At 40.7% G+C, this 21,450-nt stretch overlaps 2 protein-coding genes across 2 annotated transcripts; one reads left to right on the top strand and one right to left on the bottom strand.

The window, feature by feature from the left end:
* Window positions 1-3,564: 3,564 nt before the first annotated feature.
* On the top strand, window positions 3,565-10,077 carry slc25a28 (solute carrier family 25 member 28). The gene is made up of 4 exons (XM_086045815.1): window positions 3,565-4,094; window positions 6,986-7,214; window positions 7,773-7,829; window positions 8,612-10,077. The coding sequence occupies exons 1-4, from the start codon at window positions 3,753-3,755 to the stop codon at window positions 9,160-9,162; spliced, it is 1,179 nt and encodes a 392-aa protein (XP_085901941.1). The 5' UTR covers window positions 3,565-3,752; the 3' UTR covers window positions 9,163-10,077.
* Window positions 10,078-16,743: 6,666 nt separating this feature from the next.
* nkx2-3 (NK2 homeobox 3) lies at window positions 16,744-19,808 on the bottom strand. The gene is made up of 2 exons (XM_086045218.1): window positions 19,263-19,808; window positions 16,744-17,708 (listed from the first exon to the last, which is right to left on the bottom strand). The coding sequence occupies exons 1-2, from the start codon at window positions 19,627-19,629 to the stop codon at window positions 17,056-17,058; spliced, it is 1,020 nt and encodes a 339-aa protein (XP_085901344.1). The 5' UTR covers window positions 19,630-19,808; the 3' UTR covers window positions 16,744-17,055.
* Between the last annotated feature and the right edge of the window lie 1,642 nt (window positions 19,809-21,450).

Below are 21,450 nucleotides of genomic sequence, written 5' to 3'. Positions count from 1 at the left end.
GCAGTCTGCTTCGGGTCATTGTGCATCTGCACTGTGAAGCGCAGAATTTGCTCATACTGAATGGGAAGGTTTGTATTCCTGACTTGTGATGTACATTACCTATAGTGTACTTGACCTGGTTAATTTTCATGAGAGTGGTATTGAGATGAGAGAGTGTTGAGATGAGCCCATTTCAACACTTGCAACACTTCAGACATTATTGCTGCAGAAGATATTGGCCTGGTTAAAAAGCCATAGATCATCATCATTGTCATTATCAGTCCACAAGGGAGAAGCTCACTAGGGTGTTGAGGAAGGAATAGTTTTACTTAGGCCAAAAAATAAAACAGCACATAATCATGTAATCGTTTCCTCATAATGGGGAATTCAGGATTGTATTTTGCTTACATGGTGTAAAATAATTCTTCTTGGTTGCATAGACGGTGCACTCTGTTGGCTGAGGGAGTAAAATGAGGTGTTGGGGGCATTCTAGGATTTCCCTCCTGAGCCGCCAAGCTTCTCCCTTGGTGTATTAGAGCAGGCAAGAGAAATTATCCTGACAGGGTGAACGCTTCACTTTTCCTTTAAGGAACGTCTGCGGGCGACGCTCAATCGCCTGTAACGAGATCACAAGCAGGAGATTTTGTTCTTGTAAGCAGAAACTAACACTTCATTCCCCTTTGTCGGCAGAAATTCAACACTGCAGCCTGCTAAGGCTCTCTCAGCCAGTAAAAGAGAAAATGCAATTATGTTATTATTACAGCACCACAACAAAATACAAAAGCATCCTTTGCTCGGGGGTGAAAAAGAACTTCCTTCCCTCTGGGCTGAGAAACAGATGGCATGCAGTCAACGTACTGACATCTTGAAGTATTCTTAATTATATCATAGAGTTATATTAAGCTGTAATCATTCAAATTAGTAAAAGACTGCACTCTGAAATTGAAAGAGCACTTTATTTTAAAGAATAAAGTGAATGAAATACAATTGATCATCTCATCACTTTCTTAAAATAATGGCCTATGTCCCAGTTTGACAAAAAGAAAATCCACGATGATGCCACCGCTGCTAAATTCAGCTACACCCTTAGTTAAACAGATCATTCATTTCCAACCATGAAATGAAATTAGTTTGGATGAATAAAGAGTATATTATCAATATTTGGTTTCATTTTTCACGTTTTCCCCCCAAAAATTGAAAGAAAAAATGACTTAGGCCATTATTTTAGGAAGGTGACAATTCCTCTGGTAAACAAATGCCACTCAAAATACAATATGCTGCTTCATTTATACTACTGTTTAACTGAAAACAAATCAGACTTCATTTAATGGATCGTATTGGAGGACCATTTTTTTTTATGGTAATTTTTACAATTTAAAACATGTTTATGTTTTTGCAAGACTTTAAGCTTGTGTTGAATATAGATGTACAGTAAATACTGTACACAAAAAAAATCATAAATGACATTGTCCAGGGACACTGAACCTATTTAACAATAATAATAATGGCACCCCCGCGACCCTTGTGAGGAAGAGCGGTTTGGATAATGGATGGCTGGATGAATGATGTGGGGGCGAGGGGCTTAAATACAGACCAGCAAAACTGCAGTATAAATAATTATTATAATTTTTAACAGTTATTTTAGACTTTTCTAATCAAAGTAACTACGTACATCAGAAGGTGTGACATACATACATATGTATTTTCTATAGTGTTCATCCTGATTGGGTCACAGGTTAGCAGCAGTTTATCATTTGAATTTAAACAAGAGGTGGAGTACACCCAAGACTGTTTGTCAGCCAATCGCAGGACACATAACCAACTATTTATACTCCTATTCTTACCTAATGGACAGTTTAGAGCCTTCAGTAAGCAAAACGGCCTGTTTTTGGAGTGTGGGAGGAAGCTGGATTAACTACAGAAAAGCAGGCAAAGAACATGTAAACTCCAAACAGGAAGGCTAGAGCGTGATTTCAAATTCCCAACCTCAGAATGGTGAAGCAGATTTGCAAACCACTTTTTCATTTTGAAGTCCAAGATCTAATCATCCATCCATCCATCCATTATCGATACTGCATAACAACAATATTCATAATATTTATATATCATTGAAAAAGTACCTTTCTTCGCTGACTGGTTGCAGGATTCTACTGCTTTTTAATAAGGAGTGTGTTTTCCATTTAGAATCAAATTTCAGTTACAAACAGTGATGGTTTCTTTGACTGTGAAGGAGTAAAGCAAAATGATGGGAAGTAGGTAGAGCAAACAAGCATGCAATACATTTAACTGTCAAAATGCTGCGGGAAAACAAAGAAGAGCAACAAGCTAAATAAACAGTGAACTTGAATCACAAGTTCTACGCTGACAGCTTGACAAAGACCAGCCAGGGTGACTAATATAAACTAACAGAGGACATAAATACATATAGATATCTTATCTTCATGAATAATGGGCATTCGTCTGCCTCAAGAGGAGATGGCCAGGACAACAGTAAATTGCATTAATCAAACTCACATTTAAATGAGAACTTTTCAGTAAAAATGGACATCAAATATGATATCATATTTAATGGTGTGTTCTTCACTGCCAACCTTTGAGTGTGTGGTAACTAGATGCACTTCTTGTGCAGCAAGATCATTCAATAAAGTGAAAGTCAATGAGGAAGTGCCTAGCCATAAAGATTATCTAATCTTGTGTAGTGTCTGTGTGTGAGTTAATCTTATACACTCGGTGGACAGGGTACACCAGCACAACAGAATGATATCTCTCACTTCATTGACTATGGGACAAATAAGCAATTGGTTAAGTGATTTTAATGGCATGGGGGATTCTCTGAGAATATTCTGAGCTCCTGTTTTGTCATTTTTGTCATATTTAAGTAGAATAATGTAAGGGGGAGTTGCGACAAAGCATTACTGCAGCTGACGTCACGTTGTCTCGAGACAGAAATGGGATAGTTTCCACACTTACGCTGCATAGTGACCAGCAGGACAGTGATATGACCTTCCATTAGATGGCAGAAAGTAAACTTAACCTTTGTAGACAGACACCCGTTGCGATTCATACGACAGAAAAATAGCTTTATGTACAACTAAAATTGCTGAGATTTCACACAGAAGTAAATTTGTGAGTAAATTGAATTTGAGACGAGATCATTATTATGTCTCCATCCATCCATCCATCCATGCATACTTTATATCACATTTTGGGTTGGTTGGTGATGTGAGATTTTACTAACGTATATTATGTACCATGGCCAGCATTGGGAATGTTACTTTAAAAATGTACTCCAGTTCAGTTACTAGTGCCCTGTTGAAAAATGCATTTAGTAATGTAATCCAAGTACAGTGATATTAAAGAAATGTAATTTGAATGTGTTTAATCAGTTTTGGATTATTCCATTTGTCTGGTCTTTTCTGTCTTATTGATATGCGTGGTTTTGTAATGAAAAGATTGACGGCCACAAACAGTTTAACCTGTGGGGTCTGCAGTCACCGTTTTGAATGACATGCCTTTCAGCCAATAGAGCGCGGAGGACATGCCTCTCGGAGCCAATCATCTTCCTCGCTTGGGCCGTGGCGTGTTTCCGTGTGTTTTCGTCCTCGGCCTTGCTTGGCTACGGCGAGAAGTAACGACGCGGGTGGAAATGTTGTAGCGGGGCAAGAAGCTGCCAAACCCACCTAAGGGAATGCAAAACTTCGGAGTCGAGTTGTACATTTTAAGACATTTGTGCGTGCCCGAACAGCCCCTTTCCTCCAGTCGCTCGGTTTCTCATGGAAGCGGATGGATTTGTAAGGAGGCGTCGGATGACAGCGGAGTCTGCAGGCAACGATCCCGGGGTTGCTGGCGCATCAGCCGGGGCAGAAGTTCGATGGCTGGGGGGCAGGTTCCTGGGAGTTTCCGAAAGTATCGTGGGTAGCCTGTCGCCGAGGATCGGAGGCGAGACCGAACTACAGACTGTTGACTTAACCCGGAACGCACAGGATCAAAGTGATGACTCTGAACAGGACTACGAGGGCTTGCCACAGGGAGCCTCCACGAGCACGCACATGTTGGCCGGGGCCGTGGCCGGGATCATGGAGCACTGTCTCATGTTCCCCATCGATTGTGTTAAGGTAGCCTAGCACGGCGGTGGATAACTAATAGCGCCAATTAGCCTATTTCTGCGCAATGCATGTTGAACGAATTCCGTTGCTGTTAGCATAGCTCTTTAGCCTCCCATGCTAACCCAAACACGCGTCAGAGCTGAGCACAAGGTCAGCGATTAGCTTCTCCCAGGTAACGCGCTAGCATGCTAACCGTAACTAGTTAACCAACGTTTGCTGGTGAACGTACCATTTATACTAAGTACGTTTTTGAACCCAGTCTCCCATTAGTCGTCTCGTATGTCGTGAAATTCAAGTTAACCCCCCCGATTAGCTTGTTTCGTAACTATTGTTTACGCGTTTATTTGGAGGGAAACTGAATTTGGAAGAAATTGCTACCATGAGTCAACAGTTGGTTTTTCTGCCATGCCTGAGCCACAGAGCTATCAATCAATCAATCAGCTTTATTTGCACACTAGGTCCAAGGAATAGACAAACAGGATACTCAATGTAAAGAAACCAACAACATATACATGCCCAGACAGAAGTATAAATAAAAGTACATTTATCATTTAGTTCTGTCACCATTATTCTAAGTTATCTTTTGAACACAAGGTCAGTGGTTGTAATCGTTAAAAAATAAGTATAATTCTAAGTGACTCCAGTCCAAACTTTAGAACACCAGTTAATGAAAATCAGCATATAAATGGCCACTGCAGCAATTGTCTCCTGATCTGGAAGTGGTATTTGTAGAACATCTCATTGACAAGTACTGAATGATTATATTGTTAGTCATTTAACCGGAAGATAAATACATATATTGTATTTCTTTGAACAGCCTGTAACATTTCACTTGTGCTTATCACATGAGCATAGATAGATGAGCGTTTAACTCAAACACAATCAACAAACACAATATATTAAGTTGTTGATTCTAAGTGGGTTTAATGACTGTCTTAATGACATTTGCACACTGAGGACACATTTTTAATCAGTGTTTTTGTTTGTTTTGTTGCATGGTTGGTGTCCAGACCTGTTGACCTCAAGGTCAGTCAGTTGCTCTTGATCATTGCATTGGAGAGATGAGACAAAATAAGCTTAGGACATCCAGCTGTCCTTGTCACACTGAAAAGCAGCTGACACACCCACCCTTCATCCACGTCTTGAACACCTGTAGTCTTCTCGCACAGCGTGCACAGACCAAGATGAAGCTCATGTTTACTGTTGTCCTTTTAAGGGGGCTACCTAGCTTATGGAGCTCAGCAGGAAATACTTGCACAGTGAACTAAGACCCACAATGGAACCTCTAAGGTTGAACACAATCTGTATTTTATTGGAAATAAGATGAAGAGTCAAAAAGTCACTGTGATCAAAAAATATCTTTTGTAACTGTACATTTTGGACTGTGTGTACATTCTCAGTCTCACTGTACTTGTCGCCAATCACTTACAGTAACCATTGTACGGAGGATCCTTGGTTTACAACTGCACCAACATATGACATTTGGAAGTGACAACATAAGAATACGTTGTCACACTTGTTTAGTTAACGCTGCATTCATTATTTTTTATTTGATTGATATTTATGACTTAGAAGGGGGTGTCATACAAACTCACCTGAACCAGTTGATCATAGTGAATATTTGACCTTTTTGAAATTTTGCGAACACATTATTTTGGAACCTCACCAAAGCTTGAAATCAGGCCTCTGTCTTGACAGTTAATAAATACTGTAATGAATTAATTTCCCTTTAAAAAGTCTTTCAAGGTATTTTTATAGTCAGTATCAATCTACAATGTGAAGTGCCATCCTGATTTGATGTCGGTATTCAACGGATGTCCTACTACTTGCGCCAAAGTAGTACTACTAGTGAACTTAAAATTACAGGAAATATTTGTATGAAAAACAATTCCAGGCCATAAATATAAAATATTCAAATTAAACAGTAAGTCTGGTGGTAACCAAGCACACCTTCTTGTGCCACATGACAGGGATCACCAGCGTGGCTCCCACGGGCACCAGTTAGCCCCCACTAGATCAGATGAGTCACTTATGAGCCTGTTCTAAAAATGGTTCACCAAATAATGGGACATTGTCATTTTCAAAGAATGTTGTAGAAGTGAGCAGAGATATAGAATGTATTTTCTACACTGTTAAATCAATGATCATAATTGTGAGAAACCATGAACATGATTAGTGTCTTGTTCATGGTTAATCTCATTAATTAATAATAAAATGATTAAAGGTAATTTGAGCAAAATTGTTAGTTCAGAAGTGTGTTTCCCTTGGCATTAATTAGTACCCACAAAGCAGCTCTCAGTTTTAAAAAGGTTGTTGACCCCTGACATTCTTAGACAAACTAGTTCATTGCTCACCGTTGGGATCCACTGTAAACCGAGACCACCCTGTACCACGTGGCTAACTCAACTCGGGTAATGTTTGCATCATTGGCTAGCTCTCTGTTAGCGCTGCATTCCTGATAGCAAAGGGTCTCATGAGGCCATGTTTATTCTCTGCCCAAGCCCCCTGCATGTGTACACAAACCGGAGGTCGGTTATAAGATTGTCCATCCAGCCGGAACGCTGCTGTTGGAGGATTATGTCACTGTTCATTTCCCATTCGCAACACTTTATTTTATTCTCAAGAGCACATGATTGACTCGGTCCTAGATTAATTTATCGGTGTTTACATTTGCGGACACAAAGAAAGTTGTGATCTAGGGTCAGTGGGAACACAGGCAGGATATACGCTGTGTCCTTGTGACCTTGTGACCTTGGAGCTTGTAACGCGGTGCTTCCTTCTATTCAATAATGCATGTACACCGCCACGCTCCACACACCCTATTCCAAACATTATTGGCTCACCAGGCTCTTTCATTGCTTTGTGATTGTTGACTTTGCCCCATTTTGATTCCTCCCCAGACAAGAATGCAGAGCCTCCAGCCCGACCCGGCCGCCCGTTACCGGAACGTGATGGATGCCCTCCGCCGTATCGTGGCCACGGAGGGAGCGTGGCGGCCAATGAGAGGCCTGAACGTGACCGCCATCGGGGCGGGGCCTGCCCATGCTCTGTACTTTGCCAGCTATGAGAAACTCAAAAAGACTCTGAGTGATGTGATCCACCCCGGCGCAAACAGCCATTTGGCTAATGGTACCATAAAACTTACCGATTACACAAATAGGCCGTGCTGTATGACGACACAAAACCATACAGATGTTTTATACCCAAGCCCATTTACGATCTAGGTCCATTAGTACATGCTATAACATTCTGGCATCTGATTGGATAAAACATTTCCATTGCAACTGCTGCCAGTGTAGTTCTGTAGCTCAGTTCCAGTTAGTTATGACTCAATTCCCGTGTGTGGAAATCGTTATACTGAATGCCATTGTTACTTTTCCATGTTTTCCCTATTTTCTATCTTCCCTCTTTCCAGAGTATTGGGAGGCTGGGTAAGTCCTCTTTCTCCCCTCCAAAAAACGTTTAGATTTTCTTTTTCCTCCCATTAGAAGCAATGAACAGTGTTGTCCACTAGATGTCACTGGTGCCCGGACGACTTGCCGAGTAATGCAAAACAATGTAATGTTTGCTATTTAGCGAAGGCTTCCTACTGATATTTTCGTACTTCTTTACAGCAGTCAGAAAGCCTTGTGAATGCCCCCCCAGTTATCTGAGATCTATTTAATGTCTAAGTCGTGTTAATTGCAGGAGCAGCCGGATGCGTCGCCACTCTGCTTCACGATGCAGCCATGAACCCATCAGAAGGTACAGGCCTGTTTTTATTTTACCCTAATATCATTTTTATTTGATCAAAGTCTCACAAATCAGTGATATCAATTGTTGAGCTATCACATCAAGGAACAGTTGTGAGAAAACCCCCCACAAATGTTCTAAAAATGCTGATAAAAGATTTATTTGTTTTCATTGAAAAATCAGGATGGGGGAACAAAAAAGAAAACTAATATTTTTCACACAAAAAAATGCGCCTTTTTTTTTATCTGCTAAAATGCATATCGGCCAGTGCTGAACCATCAATATGCAGGGGTCCACAGTACTGATTAATTTATTGCTTTTGTTAGTTAAAAAATATTGAGGAATAGGTCCTTGAAAAGATGATGGCATATTAAATTGCAATATTGAGGGAGCGTAATCACAATTAGATTGTTTTTTTGTTTTTTTTCCCAAAATTATTTGGCGCTACTTAGATCCCAAATAGTGTGCACAAAATTGTTGTTCACTCTTAACAGATTCCTCGTGCTCTATGCAAAATGTGAAAGTGGTGGCGATTGCTGTGAGTAAAAGAGGCTTTTGCACTTTTGGTAGCGCTGATTGGTTTCTCCATGCAAAATTTGAGTGAGCTCCAAAAATGCAAAAAGTTTGAAGTGATGGAATTGGAAGTGCATTCCATTCCAAACATTCTTGAGAACACCCGATTGACTTTTTTGTTGGTTACTCATTTCCGTTTTTCTTTTTTTTCTTTTTTCTGTCTTCAACTGCCTCCCGCGATCCCCCGGCCGTCTTTGCGGTCGTCACGTGGTCCTCCCTAGTTGTGAAGCAGCGCATGCAGATGTATAACTCTCCGTACCGCGGCGCGTTGGACTGTATACGCGCCGTGTGGCAGAAGGAAGGCCCCCGCGCGTTCTACCGCAGTTACACCACCCAGCTGACTATGAACGTACCCTTCCAAGCGCTCCACTTCATGACTTATGAATACCTGCAGGAGCTGCTCAACCCCCACAGACAATACAACCCCTCATCCCACATGCTGTCGGGCGCCCTAGCCGGGGCCCTGGCCGCCGCCGCCACCACGCCGCTGGACGTGTGCAAGACGCTCCTCAACACCCAAGAATCGCTCGCCCTCAGCTCCCTATCGGCCAACCAAGGAGCCCACAGACATATCACGGGCCTGGCCCATGCCTTCCGGACGGTTTACAGGCTGGGCGGCCTGCGGGGGTATTTCAAGGGAGTGCAGGCGAGAGTCATCTACCAGATGCCCTCCACGGCCATCAGCTGGTCTGTGTACGAGTTCTTCAAGTACGGACTCACCAAGCACCAGCACGACAAGAGGCGAGCGCAGCAGATGGAGGCGGAGATGTAGACGCTCCGAAATGAAGCCGGCTTCTAACGCACAGCACGTGAAATCTCACCAAGACCCATCTCCACTGTCCCATTGGCCAGAAAGGCATTTCCAGAAAGAGTTTTTAAAATGCCGTTTGCTGATTACGCACATTTTGATTTGTGTTGCTAAGCGAAAGAAATGTCACAGTATTCGAATGGTTCAACTAGAGGCCACGGGTTGTCACCAGAGGAGGGCAGTAGTGTTATTTTCTTAACCTTGTTATGGGAACACCTTTTTTTTTTTTCTTTTTTAACACAGCCAATACTTCAAATTTGCAGTTCAGAGGCTTTTCAGTCACAGCAATGTGTAATAGATTTTTTTTAATTACTGTTTAAAATTACGGGAGAGACTGGAAATCTGCAGACAGTCATTTATATTATTATAACCAAAAATGCATTTAAATATTTTGAGATTACAGAGTTTTTTCACCCCTTTATTTGCCCGCCCTCTTTTTTTTTTTTACCTGCCCACAGCTAAACTTTAGATATATCGAAAGATTATATTTAATTTATCTTCAAATTCTCCCACATAAAAATGTGATCCGTAGCCTGTTGGCATAATTTGCTTTGTGGCGCTTCCACTGACAACCTGTTTTACTTCAGCTATTCACCATTATTGCCTTGTCTGCAGATGGCTGTACTGAGGCTGATCTTGGTTTCTCTCACTGCTACTACTGAGTGTATTCGTGTCATGTTCTTTGAAGGCTCAGGTTGCATGGAATGGAATAGGTCGTGCCCCAAAAATCAAGAGTCAGCTTAATAAGCTATATTGGAAAATTTTGCTATCGTACCCACATTAAGTAAATGGAAGCTGTCATTCTTACTGAATCTGAATTGCACTCATCACTACATAATAAATTGTGAGCAGTGGACAGTGCTCATAAATAATCAAAAATCGTCTTGTTTTGCTATTTTTTTTTTTTTTTCATAATGCCTTAGCGCTCTAGCGAAACAAGCATTCATAGAATCAGTAACAGTGGGACATTTGATGATTGCCGAAGAACTTCAAACTGATGTTTTATTTTAGTTTGACGGGTAAAGTTGTTTAGTCCTCTTCACAAAGTGCAGGTGCAGCTTTCAACTTTTACCTGAAGACTGAAAATACACACAAAGAAAAACAAGCAAACAAGACAAGGCTGTGGAATTGTGCAAATAGTGCATGATGAAGTATGTCTGACTCTTCAGTGCAGAGAAGCAAAGAGAAACTCAACAGGTACACAATGTAGAAGGAGGAAGGGAACTACGCAGTCATACAAAACAGATCTCAAACTAGCCATTAAGATACATATCTTGTGAGGTATCTGAGGAAAATACCAATCACCTTTATGTCAAGAAACGAAACAATATGGTGCCCACTCATGTCATTGTTCAGACTGTCCTTTGTATAACAGAGCGTCGACCACACTTGGTTGGAAATGATTGCCGAGCGCCTCGATTTTTCGGGTTTAGAATCTATTGAACATTTTAATTTAAATATTGCCATCATGTTAAATATTTGGATGAAAATCCTTCGCGGTCAGTGAGCGCATGACGCACATGAACATCACCTACAGTAGACAGATAAAGTCTAGACACGCCTACGTTTTCGGAATTGGAAAAAAAACTTTTTGAGTGGGGAAGTAAAATTAAAGTACTTTACTGTACTAAGATAATGTGGTCTCATAACTACACACCTTATAATGGGCGATGTAGCTTTAAAATTAACTGATCACATTCATACTTGGATTAAATTGGAGTTAGTGATTGTTGTCTCAAGCTAATACTTGCCAGTAATTCCTACAGCTATTCAACTTTCCTTCAACTCCTTCAACTTTAGGATGATGAATGTCCTGACTATATTTTGTGCCTTAGAAATTTTTTGTACCATTCTCCTGACTGATAACTTTGAACAATCCCTCTGTTGCTTCGGGAGCTCTCAGCAGAACAGGGCTTGTGCTGTAACGTGACTACAAAAATGTTAGGGAAAGCCTACTAGAACATCTGAACTTGATTTTGCAGTTAATTAAAGGGACCTTAAATGTTGATAAGTGTTGAAAATGGATGGCTGTATATCAGCTGTTCAGTCTGAGCGGAGTTACCTGAGCGCAAAGGCTGCTTTTTATCTCAAGTCCTCATCGTAGCTGGTGAAGAGGCCATGTAAATATATTTACAGCACAATACACAGTTCAATAAGATTTTAACAAAGACCTCGTCAACACTGTCACCGGATTAAAGCGGGTGTCCAAATTTCCAATGCAGGCTGTCCAAGTGGCTTTAGTATAAGGCCATTTATTATTGTCTGAAATACACGCACACATACTCATGTATAGTATCGACCCTAGTGTTGACAAAGGGCTGTCAGATGGACATGCACACTCTCCCTTGTGTACAGTTATAAGCCTGTATTTTGGAAACTCAAGCCCCCGCTCAAAATCCCTGAGAGCGAGCACCTGTGGACGTATTCATATTTTTCACACACACACCAAGGCAATTTCGGAACATGAACCTCTTCCTTTGTTTCGGTTCTCCCTGGACTGCTCTCCTCTACATAAACAGTATTGTGCTGTATCTACTGTACGGTAGTGTCAAAAAAGTTACATGTGAAGTCTTCTGCAGTTTCATCAGGAGAAACATGAGTTTTTCTCCCAAATCACACATTTCTGTAATAGTGACCTTCAGGAGTGTGAAAACTTGGGACGTGTAACATTGCACCATTGTTATGGATGAATGCAGGTGTCCCCCACTTTCTCCCCACTCACACCCGTGCCTCTTTTCTCTTTGAAAATGTGTGTGAGGTCATTAAATCTTCATTGGAACACTTCAGACTGTGTGCTCCAGCACACAGCTCCTGTGCACGTCCATGCTCATGTGCGAAGCGTGTGTGTTTTAAAGCAACACAGGTGCAGTCAGGGACACTGAAGAGGAAACAGACCTCCCTGCCCTTTAGAACTTGATCTTGAAAAGTAAGCTGTCCTCTGTCTCTGTCAAATTAGTTGAGCTGCTGTGCCTTCCAGCTCTTGTCAGCGCTAACTGCTCTGATGACACCTTTGCACCCTCACTAACTCCCACACTGTCTACACTACTGATTTAAAAAAAAAGTTTCAGTTCATGTATGTAACTTAAATCTTTGCCAGGGACATTGCTCTGTCGGAAATTGTTTTTTTTTTCCTGCAAATCTTCAACCATTTTTTGAGGTATTTGGGAAAATTGCGTTTCTGTCTGGAACTGCCAGTTGGTTCTGCGATTGTGTTCTACTCAGTCAGCAAAAAAGGTTGGGAATACATCTAAACCCACAGCAGAAGCTCTGGTCAGTGTCCAAAAAGTCAAGAATCCCACTTTTTCGTTATACGCTCCATTTTGAGCCATTTTTCAAGCCCACCCGCTTTGTTCACTGGATGAAGCCTTTGGACGCCCAGATGAATCACCAGGGTCCCTGCCTGGAACTTAAAAGTACATCCCACTTTTGCTGGAATTGTTTTTTTCATATCTCAGGTTGTTGCAAAATCATGTTTCTGATAGGGTCACTTATAAACCCACAACAGGCTGCCAGGGGTCCCATTTTGGGACATTTTTTCAAGTCTAAGGTGGTTCGGCGCATGCTGCTGCCTGAGTCCCTTTACTAGGTAGGTGCACCCTGAAACTTAAAAAAATATATATTATATATTAGAATGCATTTAAGTATGGGTTCATTTATGGTCATTTCTTTCTTAAAGTCCATGGCAGAATCACATTTCTTGATGGGGTCCCTTTTGCAGCTAGGAGGCCCAGGAAACCTTCCAAACCCTTGCGGACCAAAAAATGGTGTAAAAACACATTTCTGCATTGATCCATTTTTGGCCTTTTTTTCACCTAAAGGCCATTGCTAATGCAAAATGTGTTTTGTGGCCAGTCATGCAGCACTCCTTTTCCAAGGATTGAAAAATGTCAATTCAATTGAGGCACTGAATATGGGAGTGGGTGACAGAAAACGGGGCCTGAATAGCTAGCCCCTTTAATTGGATCATCTCTTCATATTCAGCCTTCCTGTCTAAGCTAATCGCTACCCATTCAAACATTTTGATTTGTTATTTGCTTGCTTTGAGAAGAACTTTGGAGCTTTTTGATCCTTGTTGTCCCATTTGACCCCAACCTTGACATCAATATGTTTGTTTACTTTTGTGCTGCCTTTGTGAGTCTGAGCTCTTTAAATCGGTTTAAAAGCAAAAGATGCAGAAAGCTTGTTTCCCGATATTCACCTGTTTGTTCAAACAACTGTGATCTGTCTTGATGGCAGAGAGAAGAAAGAGTTTTGATTATATCGCTTCAAATTGTGCGGAAAGGAGTAAACTGTTGGAGAAATCGGAGAGGCCACAGGCATGGTGTGCTTGGCTTGTGATGGATGTGGCGTCCCCATAGGGGAGGTGATAGAGTTTAGTATAGAGGTCTTGAGGTTTCACTGTAAATGTTTACATTCCCTAGTGTACTGATGTTATCTGCTAAAAGTTTCTGGAACAGGCCTAAAAATCTTCCTGGGTGAGAGTGTGTTCACATGAGATTAGGTCAAACCAACAGAATTTAACCATGAACCCCTGTTGATCCAAAGTCCCACCCCCCGTCTACAGCAGACCAATAGAAACACCTGCAATGTGCAGTAGAAAACAGACTATTTGTTTTACAAAAACATTCTTTAAATGTTGCAGCAAATTTAGCGTGGGCATATTAATGTGAGTATATTTTAATTTATTTAAATATTTATACCACAGTGACTTGACAAAGTCAAAGGCACTGAACAGCAAATGTTCAAATTTAAGTTGTATTCACAGTCACAGCACACATGTTGCAAGTACTGTAGGTACACATACAATGTGATTATGCCACAGTAACCTTTGTGGTTAGTCAAATATTGACAGTGATATATTTTGATATAATAATGAAGTATTTGCATCGTCTAGAGAGAGTCTGTAGTTTTCAGTGGTGTGAACCTGCGTGATACTGAGGTGTTTGTCCCAAATTACGGTAAACTGCTAATCAAACCCTTTTTTTCATGGTTTTGATTTCCATTAATCACCTGAAATTAAAAAAATATATGTTTATTGTCACATTTTAGCTTGTTAAATGCATTGATTCGATACTTTAATTGTCACTGAGCCTAGAGCAAGGGTCACCAACTCTGATCCTCGAGAGCACTTGTCGTGCAGGTTTTCCATCTCTCCCTGCTGTAACACACCTGTTAAAATCATCTGGATCGTTATTAGGCTTCTCAGGAGCTTGCTGATGAGCTGATCATTTTAACAGGTGGGTTGCAGCAGGGAGAGATAGAAAACCTGCAGGACAGGTGCCCTGTCCACTCCGGTGGACCGGAGTTGGTGACCCTTGGCCTAGAGTGTCTAGAGGTGTCTGTACCTGTGGTAACGATAGAACAGCGCTCCCGTGAGGTAGGCAGGGGATGAACTCATCTCCGTCACTCTGCCAGGTGGACTCTTGTATTTTTAATCCTGACCCTATATGACATTCAACGTTCTACTAAACTAATTTTCAACATTTATCCCTCACTTAACACCATGTTTTAACTGTCAAAACATGCACTGATAATTTGCCCCTGAGATTTGCTGCTAATTCACATTGCACAAACATTCTTAATCGGAATTCCGTGTTAAACCAGTGAGGGCACTTTATTATACATACATATTATTCTAAAGACATTTTTTGAGTTGACTTCATCTTTAAAGATCTTTAGCTATATACGTATCTTGTGAATTGCTAATGTGACAGTATGATTTTCTTGACTCTATTTACACGATTATGTATAAATTCTAGCAAAAAAATGGTTAGAATTTGTAATATAAAATATACGTTATGTATATATTATTATATGTTATTTATATGTTTCAAATAAATCCATAATGTCAACATCTCCACAATTACATATTCAAACAATTATAACTGGGATTTTATCTTATAGAGTTAATATTTAAAGCTATACCGTAACCTAAATATAAATGTGTGTGCATGTGGCATATGTGGCTGCTTTACTGACCTTCAGAGAGCTAATTGTATATCAATATGTACAGTAAGGTAATTTTTATCCCTTTTTATAGGTAACATTTTCGCAGAGCTATAGCCTGTATGGCCCTCGCAGGAGAATGACCCCTGATAGGTAAAAGCTCCCTCTGCCCTAATGAGGTGCTCCTGTGTGTGTGTTAAGTATTTGGAGTGGTTGCCATGGGAGCCTTTTGTCCGGGGGACGCCACCTCACTCCGATGAGCCCTGCTATCTTTGGAGGCATGCAGATAGCGATCGCTGCACTCTGCCGTCGTCCGGCCTGCGTCCTCAGGCACCGCCGTCCTGTCGCCAGCTCTATTTACACTATAGCACCGACATGCACAGCGAATGCAGGGACCAGGGGGAAGTGAGTGTCCATCACGGAGACAAACGCTCTGTTTACGTTGTCATTCGCCTCCATTAGTGACACCAAGGAGGACACCCGCTAATGGACTCTAATTAACACACGCGCGTGGACGTCCCAATCAGCTATTGGAGGAGAATGTGGTTTAATACGCAGAACCGTGTTTCATCTATTGTCTTTTTTTTTCAATGCATCTTGTGAGGTTGTCTGGTTAATGTCCATCTGTGAATCCTGACCGGAAGTACATTCTCCAAGTTTCTGGTTCTCGTCTCAGCAAATACTCCTTGGAACGTTCTCACAGGAAAGACACTAATACTATTTAAAGATTAGTGTCACTTTAAGAAAAAAAGATAGCTCAAGGCATTTTTTAAAGTTCGCGTATGATTGTGCAAAAAGTCTTATAGGACACCTTGCACGAGCACTAAAATTACTGTTTTCCCATACTTACTGTAACTTTAAATTGACTTTTTTGTATTGTTTTTATATCTAATCTCATTTAGCTGGCAATAGATTATGGGTTTTTCCTGATATATGGCTAAAGTCTAAAGGGGGTGGAGGGTCACATACTTAACTTGTATTTCCGCTGAATTTTCCTTGTATTGTAATTGAATGGGTTGGTGGCTGGTCAATATATTATTTCTGAAAATACAAATATAAGAATTTTGCGTATGGACCTTATTGCAAACAACTACTTGAAATTTAGTCAAACTCGGGCGCACACCTGTGGCGTGAAGAACGTAATGAAAATAATAAAAACCTTTTGAATACCTCAATACAATGGATCGTATTTGAATTAGATCGTTATAAATAAAATACAAAATGGGGGTGGGAGAAAAAAGCTTTAGGTGTAGGCCTACTTTGAATTTGTAAGTATTTCCCTTTAGCGTGCCTAGAGAGTTAAATGTAGCACAAAATATTTGCATGACTTTTTTTTAATGAAAAAAGAAAATTAGTAGAGCAAATTCGAAGTTTCTGTTGATTTTTCATTGAGTTGAATGTAAAAATGTGATAAATCAATAATGAAAATCTGTTCGCAAACACTTTTGTATACACACGTACACATTTTCAAAACAAAATTTAAAAATGAATGCCAATGTCATCATTTTATTATTTCATATAATTATCAGTTTATTGACGGGCGTAAACAGCCATAAATACAACTGCTCCATTAATTCACTACAAAAAATGTGTCACACGTGCATGTTGTGAAGGGAAAAAATTATTTAGCCTATATATCACAATAAAAATGAACATATCCAAAAGATGATGCCTCAAGATCAATATCCTCTCTTGTGGTAATTCATTGCGTTAAGCGTTCAAATGGATGACCTTAGCTGTACATTAAAGCATCTTCATTGACAACATTCAGTAAACAAAAAGCTTTAGTCCACCTTGGATAAACTGCATTTATAAGAGTCAAACCTTGACATCTCGCATCGTTGCACTCCATACAGAATACAGTCATCATCTCCAAAAGGTATACATCCAAGCTGTGCGTCCAAAGGTGCGTTACCAAGCCCTGATGCCTTGCAGAGTTCCCTGGCACGGAGGGACAACCGCCCCCTGCGCGGACTGGCTCTGCGTCTGCGCGCCCAGGGGTCCCAAATTCATGTTCATAAAGGCGTTGGCGGCGCTGTTGGAGGCCGGTAGAGCAGGTAAACTAGTACAAGAGTAAGTATTGGTGTACACCGAGTTGTTGTAGCTGTAGGTCGGGTAGCCGTTGTAGCCGTACGCGCTCGGAGCTCCCACCGCTGAGTAGGAAGTGTTATAGGTCGGGGATCCAGTTAAACAAGGCCTGCCGTCCCGCACCAGCACCGGCACGGCCACCCTCCTGGGCGGCGGAGGCGGCGGTGGACCCGACGGGTGATGATGGTGATGGTGGTGGTGGTGATGTCCGGCCATCTCCAGAGTCTTGTCCTGCCGCTGCCTCTTGCATTTGTACCTCCGGTTCTGGAACCAGATCTTCACCTGCGTGGGCGTGAGTTTCAGCGAGCCGGCCAGGTGCTCTCTCTCCGGGGCGGACAAGTAGCGCTGCCGTTTGAAGCGACGCTCCAGCTCGAACACTTGCGTCTGGGAGAAGAGCACCCGAGGCTTTCTCCTGGTCCGCTGCTGCTTGCCGGGCGGCTTGTCGGCCTCCTCGCCCCGCGACGCACCGCCGACCTCTGCGTGACGACCCATGCAAATTGTAAATACAATTTCACGACATTCATATCCAGTAAATACATCAAATCTGCATCACTCCATGTATTTTCACATTATATAGAAGGAAATTTAAAAATACAATTACATATATATTTTCTTCCCATTCAAAGTAATTATTTTTCATGTTTTCATTTGAAAAATTAATGTTTAATAATATATTCATATAGATTAAAAACAAAAGACATTCTTATTAAAAACGTGATCTATATCTATCTATCTATCTATCTATCTATCTATCTATCTATCTATCTATCTATCTATCTATCTATCTATCTATCTATCTAAAACTTTCTGCAATTGAAATGACTATGAATTCAAAACATTTTTAAACAATGATTATTTCTCGTGAGATGAGTTGTACATTTATTGGACAAAAATATGGTAACTTTAATTAGATATTTTTCGATAATGATATAAACAATTTTAAATCTCATGAGATGCTTATTTGACACACAAAAAATTAGCCAATTTAGGAATATTTTAGAATATTGATGTAAAAATTCCGAATATGATTAAAACTTGATTTTTATTCTGCATTACGTTTATTTATTTGACACAAAAATGATGCCAATTTAAGAATATATATTTTAAAATTGATATAAAAAAATCAAAGCATAACTCAAAATGTCATTATTTTACGTGGGATGCTTTTATTGTTAATTTCTTTCACACATAAATAAGGCTTCTTGAATACTAAATACTTCAAATTCAAATCTTTCTAAAAACGAAATTATTCCTCGTGAGATGATCGTATTTGGCACAAAACTTAATTTGGCACAAAATGCGGTTGTTTCTCGTCGGATATATTTATTTGAAGCAAAACTTCAGACAACGCTTTTAACGTATTTGAATATATATTTAACTGCCAGTGCAATGTCTATTAACTTTAATAAAATTATAAAAGAGGTTGAATTGACACTGGTCATTCACTCACTGGTCACTTCATTTTACCGAACGTATTTGGTGAGATATAATACAAGAAGATAATGGTGCTCAGTTTTGAGTGCCAGAATATGTTTATTATAGTGGTTGTGGTTTGCAGTAGTGTAAAATGACGCAGGTGTTTCAATATGTTCCTTTCATAAACACCCAAACTATGAGGTCTACTATCGAATATATGCACTAATGCTCGCCTTCAGATTGATTTCAAAGGCAAACTATATTAGAAACATTTCCTGTCATATGATGCAGTGCAGATACAAAAAAGGGAACAAATGGTTACCTGAATGCCTCTATGAAAGTGTCAATCAAAACCCAACTGTCAAAAGTGATTTTTTTTTTCTTTTCAAAATTCTTGTGTCAGCTCTCGTGCGTTTATCTCAACAATAAGGTCATGTACCTTTTCTTTTTTTTGCATCAGGTGTGTCACTGCCTTCATCAAATAATATTTGATTAATCGTGGAGAAACGCGGAATTCGAGCAATGTGGATTTAAATGAGTTTTGCAAGTTAAAAAAAATGACATGAACACTAGCTTACTAATGAATATATTTAATAGTTGTGTGGTGCACTCACTGGCGTCTCGGTCCTCCTGCTCGGTCTCCAGTTCCAGGTCCACGGGGTGCATCTGCGCCGGGTTGCCGAACATCTCCACCGACAGCCCGGACTCCGAGTGCAGCCGGTCGGGTCCGGCGAGCGTGCCGAGGTACGACATCCTCTCGTCGCTCTCGGAGCTGATGGGACTCGGGCTGTCCCTGCGGGCCAGCATGCAGGAGGGCGGCGAGTGGGCTCGGAGAGCACCGGACTGCAGCGGAAGTGCGCCGGACAGACCCGAGAGGCACGAGATGAATTGGAATTCTTGCGATTGCTGCTGCAGCTCCAACTTCAAGATGTCCTTCACCGAAAAAGGCGTACTGGATGTTATAACCGGACTGGGGAGCATGGTGTCCACCGGTAGAAAAAAAAATTATTATGCGTCCAAATAGAAAGCTCCGTACGTAAAGGTGTTTTGCCCCTTCTTCTTCGTTCAAAACAAGACTGTCTGTGGAGACATCCCTCTCCTTCAGCTGCACGTCGATGACTGCAGGGCGAGGTGGGAAAGAGGGGGAAAGTGGGGGGGGGGGGGGGGTGGCGAACTTGTTTGGTTGGAGTTAAGAGAGAAAGAGCTGGATGAGCCAAGATGCTGTCCTCTCTCTCCCTGAAGGAACTGATAGCGATCCAACCTGTCTCTCTCTCTCTCTCTCTCTCTCTCTTTTTTATCTCTCTCTTTCTCTCTCTCCCTCTTTCTCTCTCTCTCTCTCTCTCTCTCTCTCTCTCCCTCTCTCTCCCTCTCTCTCTTTCTCTCGCTTTGTGTTTAAAAGACTAAGGCAGAGGTCCTATTCCTAAAAAGTATTTGTTATCCTACTTTGACCATTAATACTGTTTATAAGTAGCTGGGGGGTGGGGCTGCACTAAAATAATTATTCAATTAAAAAATATTGCAGATAAAGGTTCAATAAAAGTATTTTAAGTATTTTGCTCTTATTGTGCTTAAAAAATACTTTATACTTAAAGTAAAAATATATATATATACAGGATGTATGCGTTCATCCTTCATTATATTTATTTTTATTTGTATTTAATCGTTTCAGCACCAAGAGGAATCACCGCAAAGTTGACAATTTTTGCAAATACATCACAAAACGCACATCCGCTCTAAGTAAATTATTCATCAAAAAGTTGAAAAAGCATTTATCATGTGCTGAATGACAACCCCCCTCCATCCAAATCGTCCCATTACCACTATAGATTAGGCATATCTTTGTTTCCTCTCTCGGCTGTAAAGGATAAGATAACGCTCAGACGGTGCGAAATACTCCAGAAAAGGATGTCCAAGGATGTATTTTAGACTTGTAACGTCTATTTTTAACGTATTAATATTGCATTAAGATTTACTCAGCCTCAACATGAAAACCATCATAAGCAATGTTGAATTTAATTGATTTAAGTATGGGAATCTTTTCTGTATCAGCATTTTAGTCCAATTTGACGTACGTTGTTACATATTGTGATATATTAATATTATTATTACACGAGCATTTGTGTATTAACGCTATATTTTTAAGAGTGAAACGAGATGAAATGTTCCCCTTTACATTTGTCACATTTTGAGCATTAAAAAAATGACAAAATAAAATCATACATCTATCGATTGCGTATTGCCGACTGCGTTGTGAAAGTTAATTTGACTCCGATCCGAAGTACTTAAATAAACATCGGAACTGTATCGACGTGTCGGGGGGTGTTTGTTGAAAGGGGACACCTCTGTTCTTACCTGTCTACTGTGGCCCAAGTGCAGGCGCCAGGCTCCGAGGGCCCATTGGCCCTAAATCGTGTGGAAAGAAAAGGAAAGCATGCTGGTTTAATCTCATCCGCTCGTCATCCAGGAGATGCTGTTTAGATTAGGCCTTGCTGCGGTTTACAAACGTGTCTTTTTACCCCTAAACGGGCCATTAAAAACAGAGAGGAATTATGGTCTGAAATGTGAAAATAAACACGTGGTTTTCAAACCAGATTCGAATGCTATTTGAATCACTTTTAACCTGGAGAAGACAATTTAATACAATGATTTTAATGTGATTTTGAACGAATTCGGACCATTCATTTTCATCTGACTTGAGTGGAATGTGGTTGTCAAAACACGCCCACACCAAGATGGTGTTTCCAAAATATTTATTTAATCATGTTTATTGAGTGTTAAAGCAACAAGTGAACAACCCGCAAA

This window comes from Filicampus tigris, chromosome 11 (genome assembly GCF_054856515.1).
Source record: "Filicampus tigris isolate MCC_2025a chromosome 11, RoL_Ftig_1.0, whole genome shotgun sequence".
Lineage (NCBI taxonomy): Eukaryota > Metazoa > Chordata > Actinopteri > Syngnathiformes > Syngnathidae > Filicampus > Filicampus tigris.
Note: the sequence above shows the minus strand (reverse complement) of the source record. Positions and strands in the feature narration are given on the sequence as shown.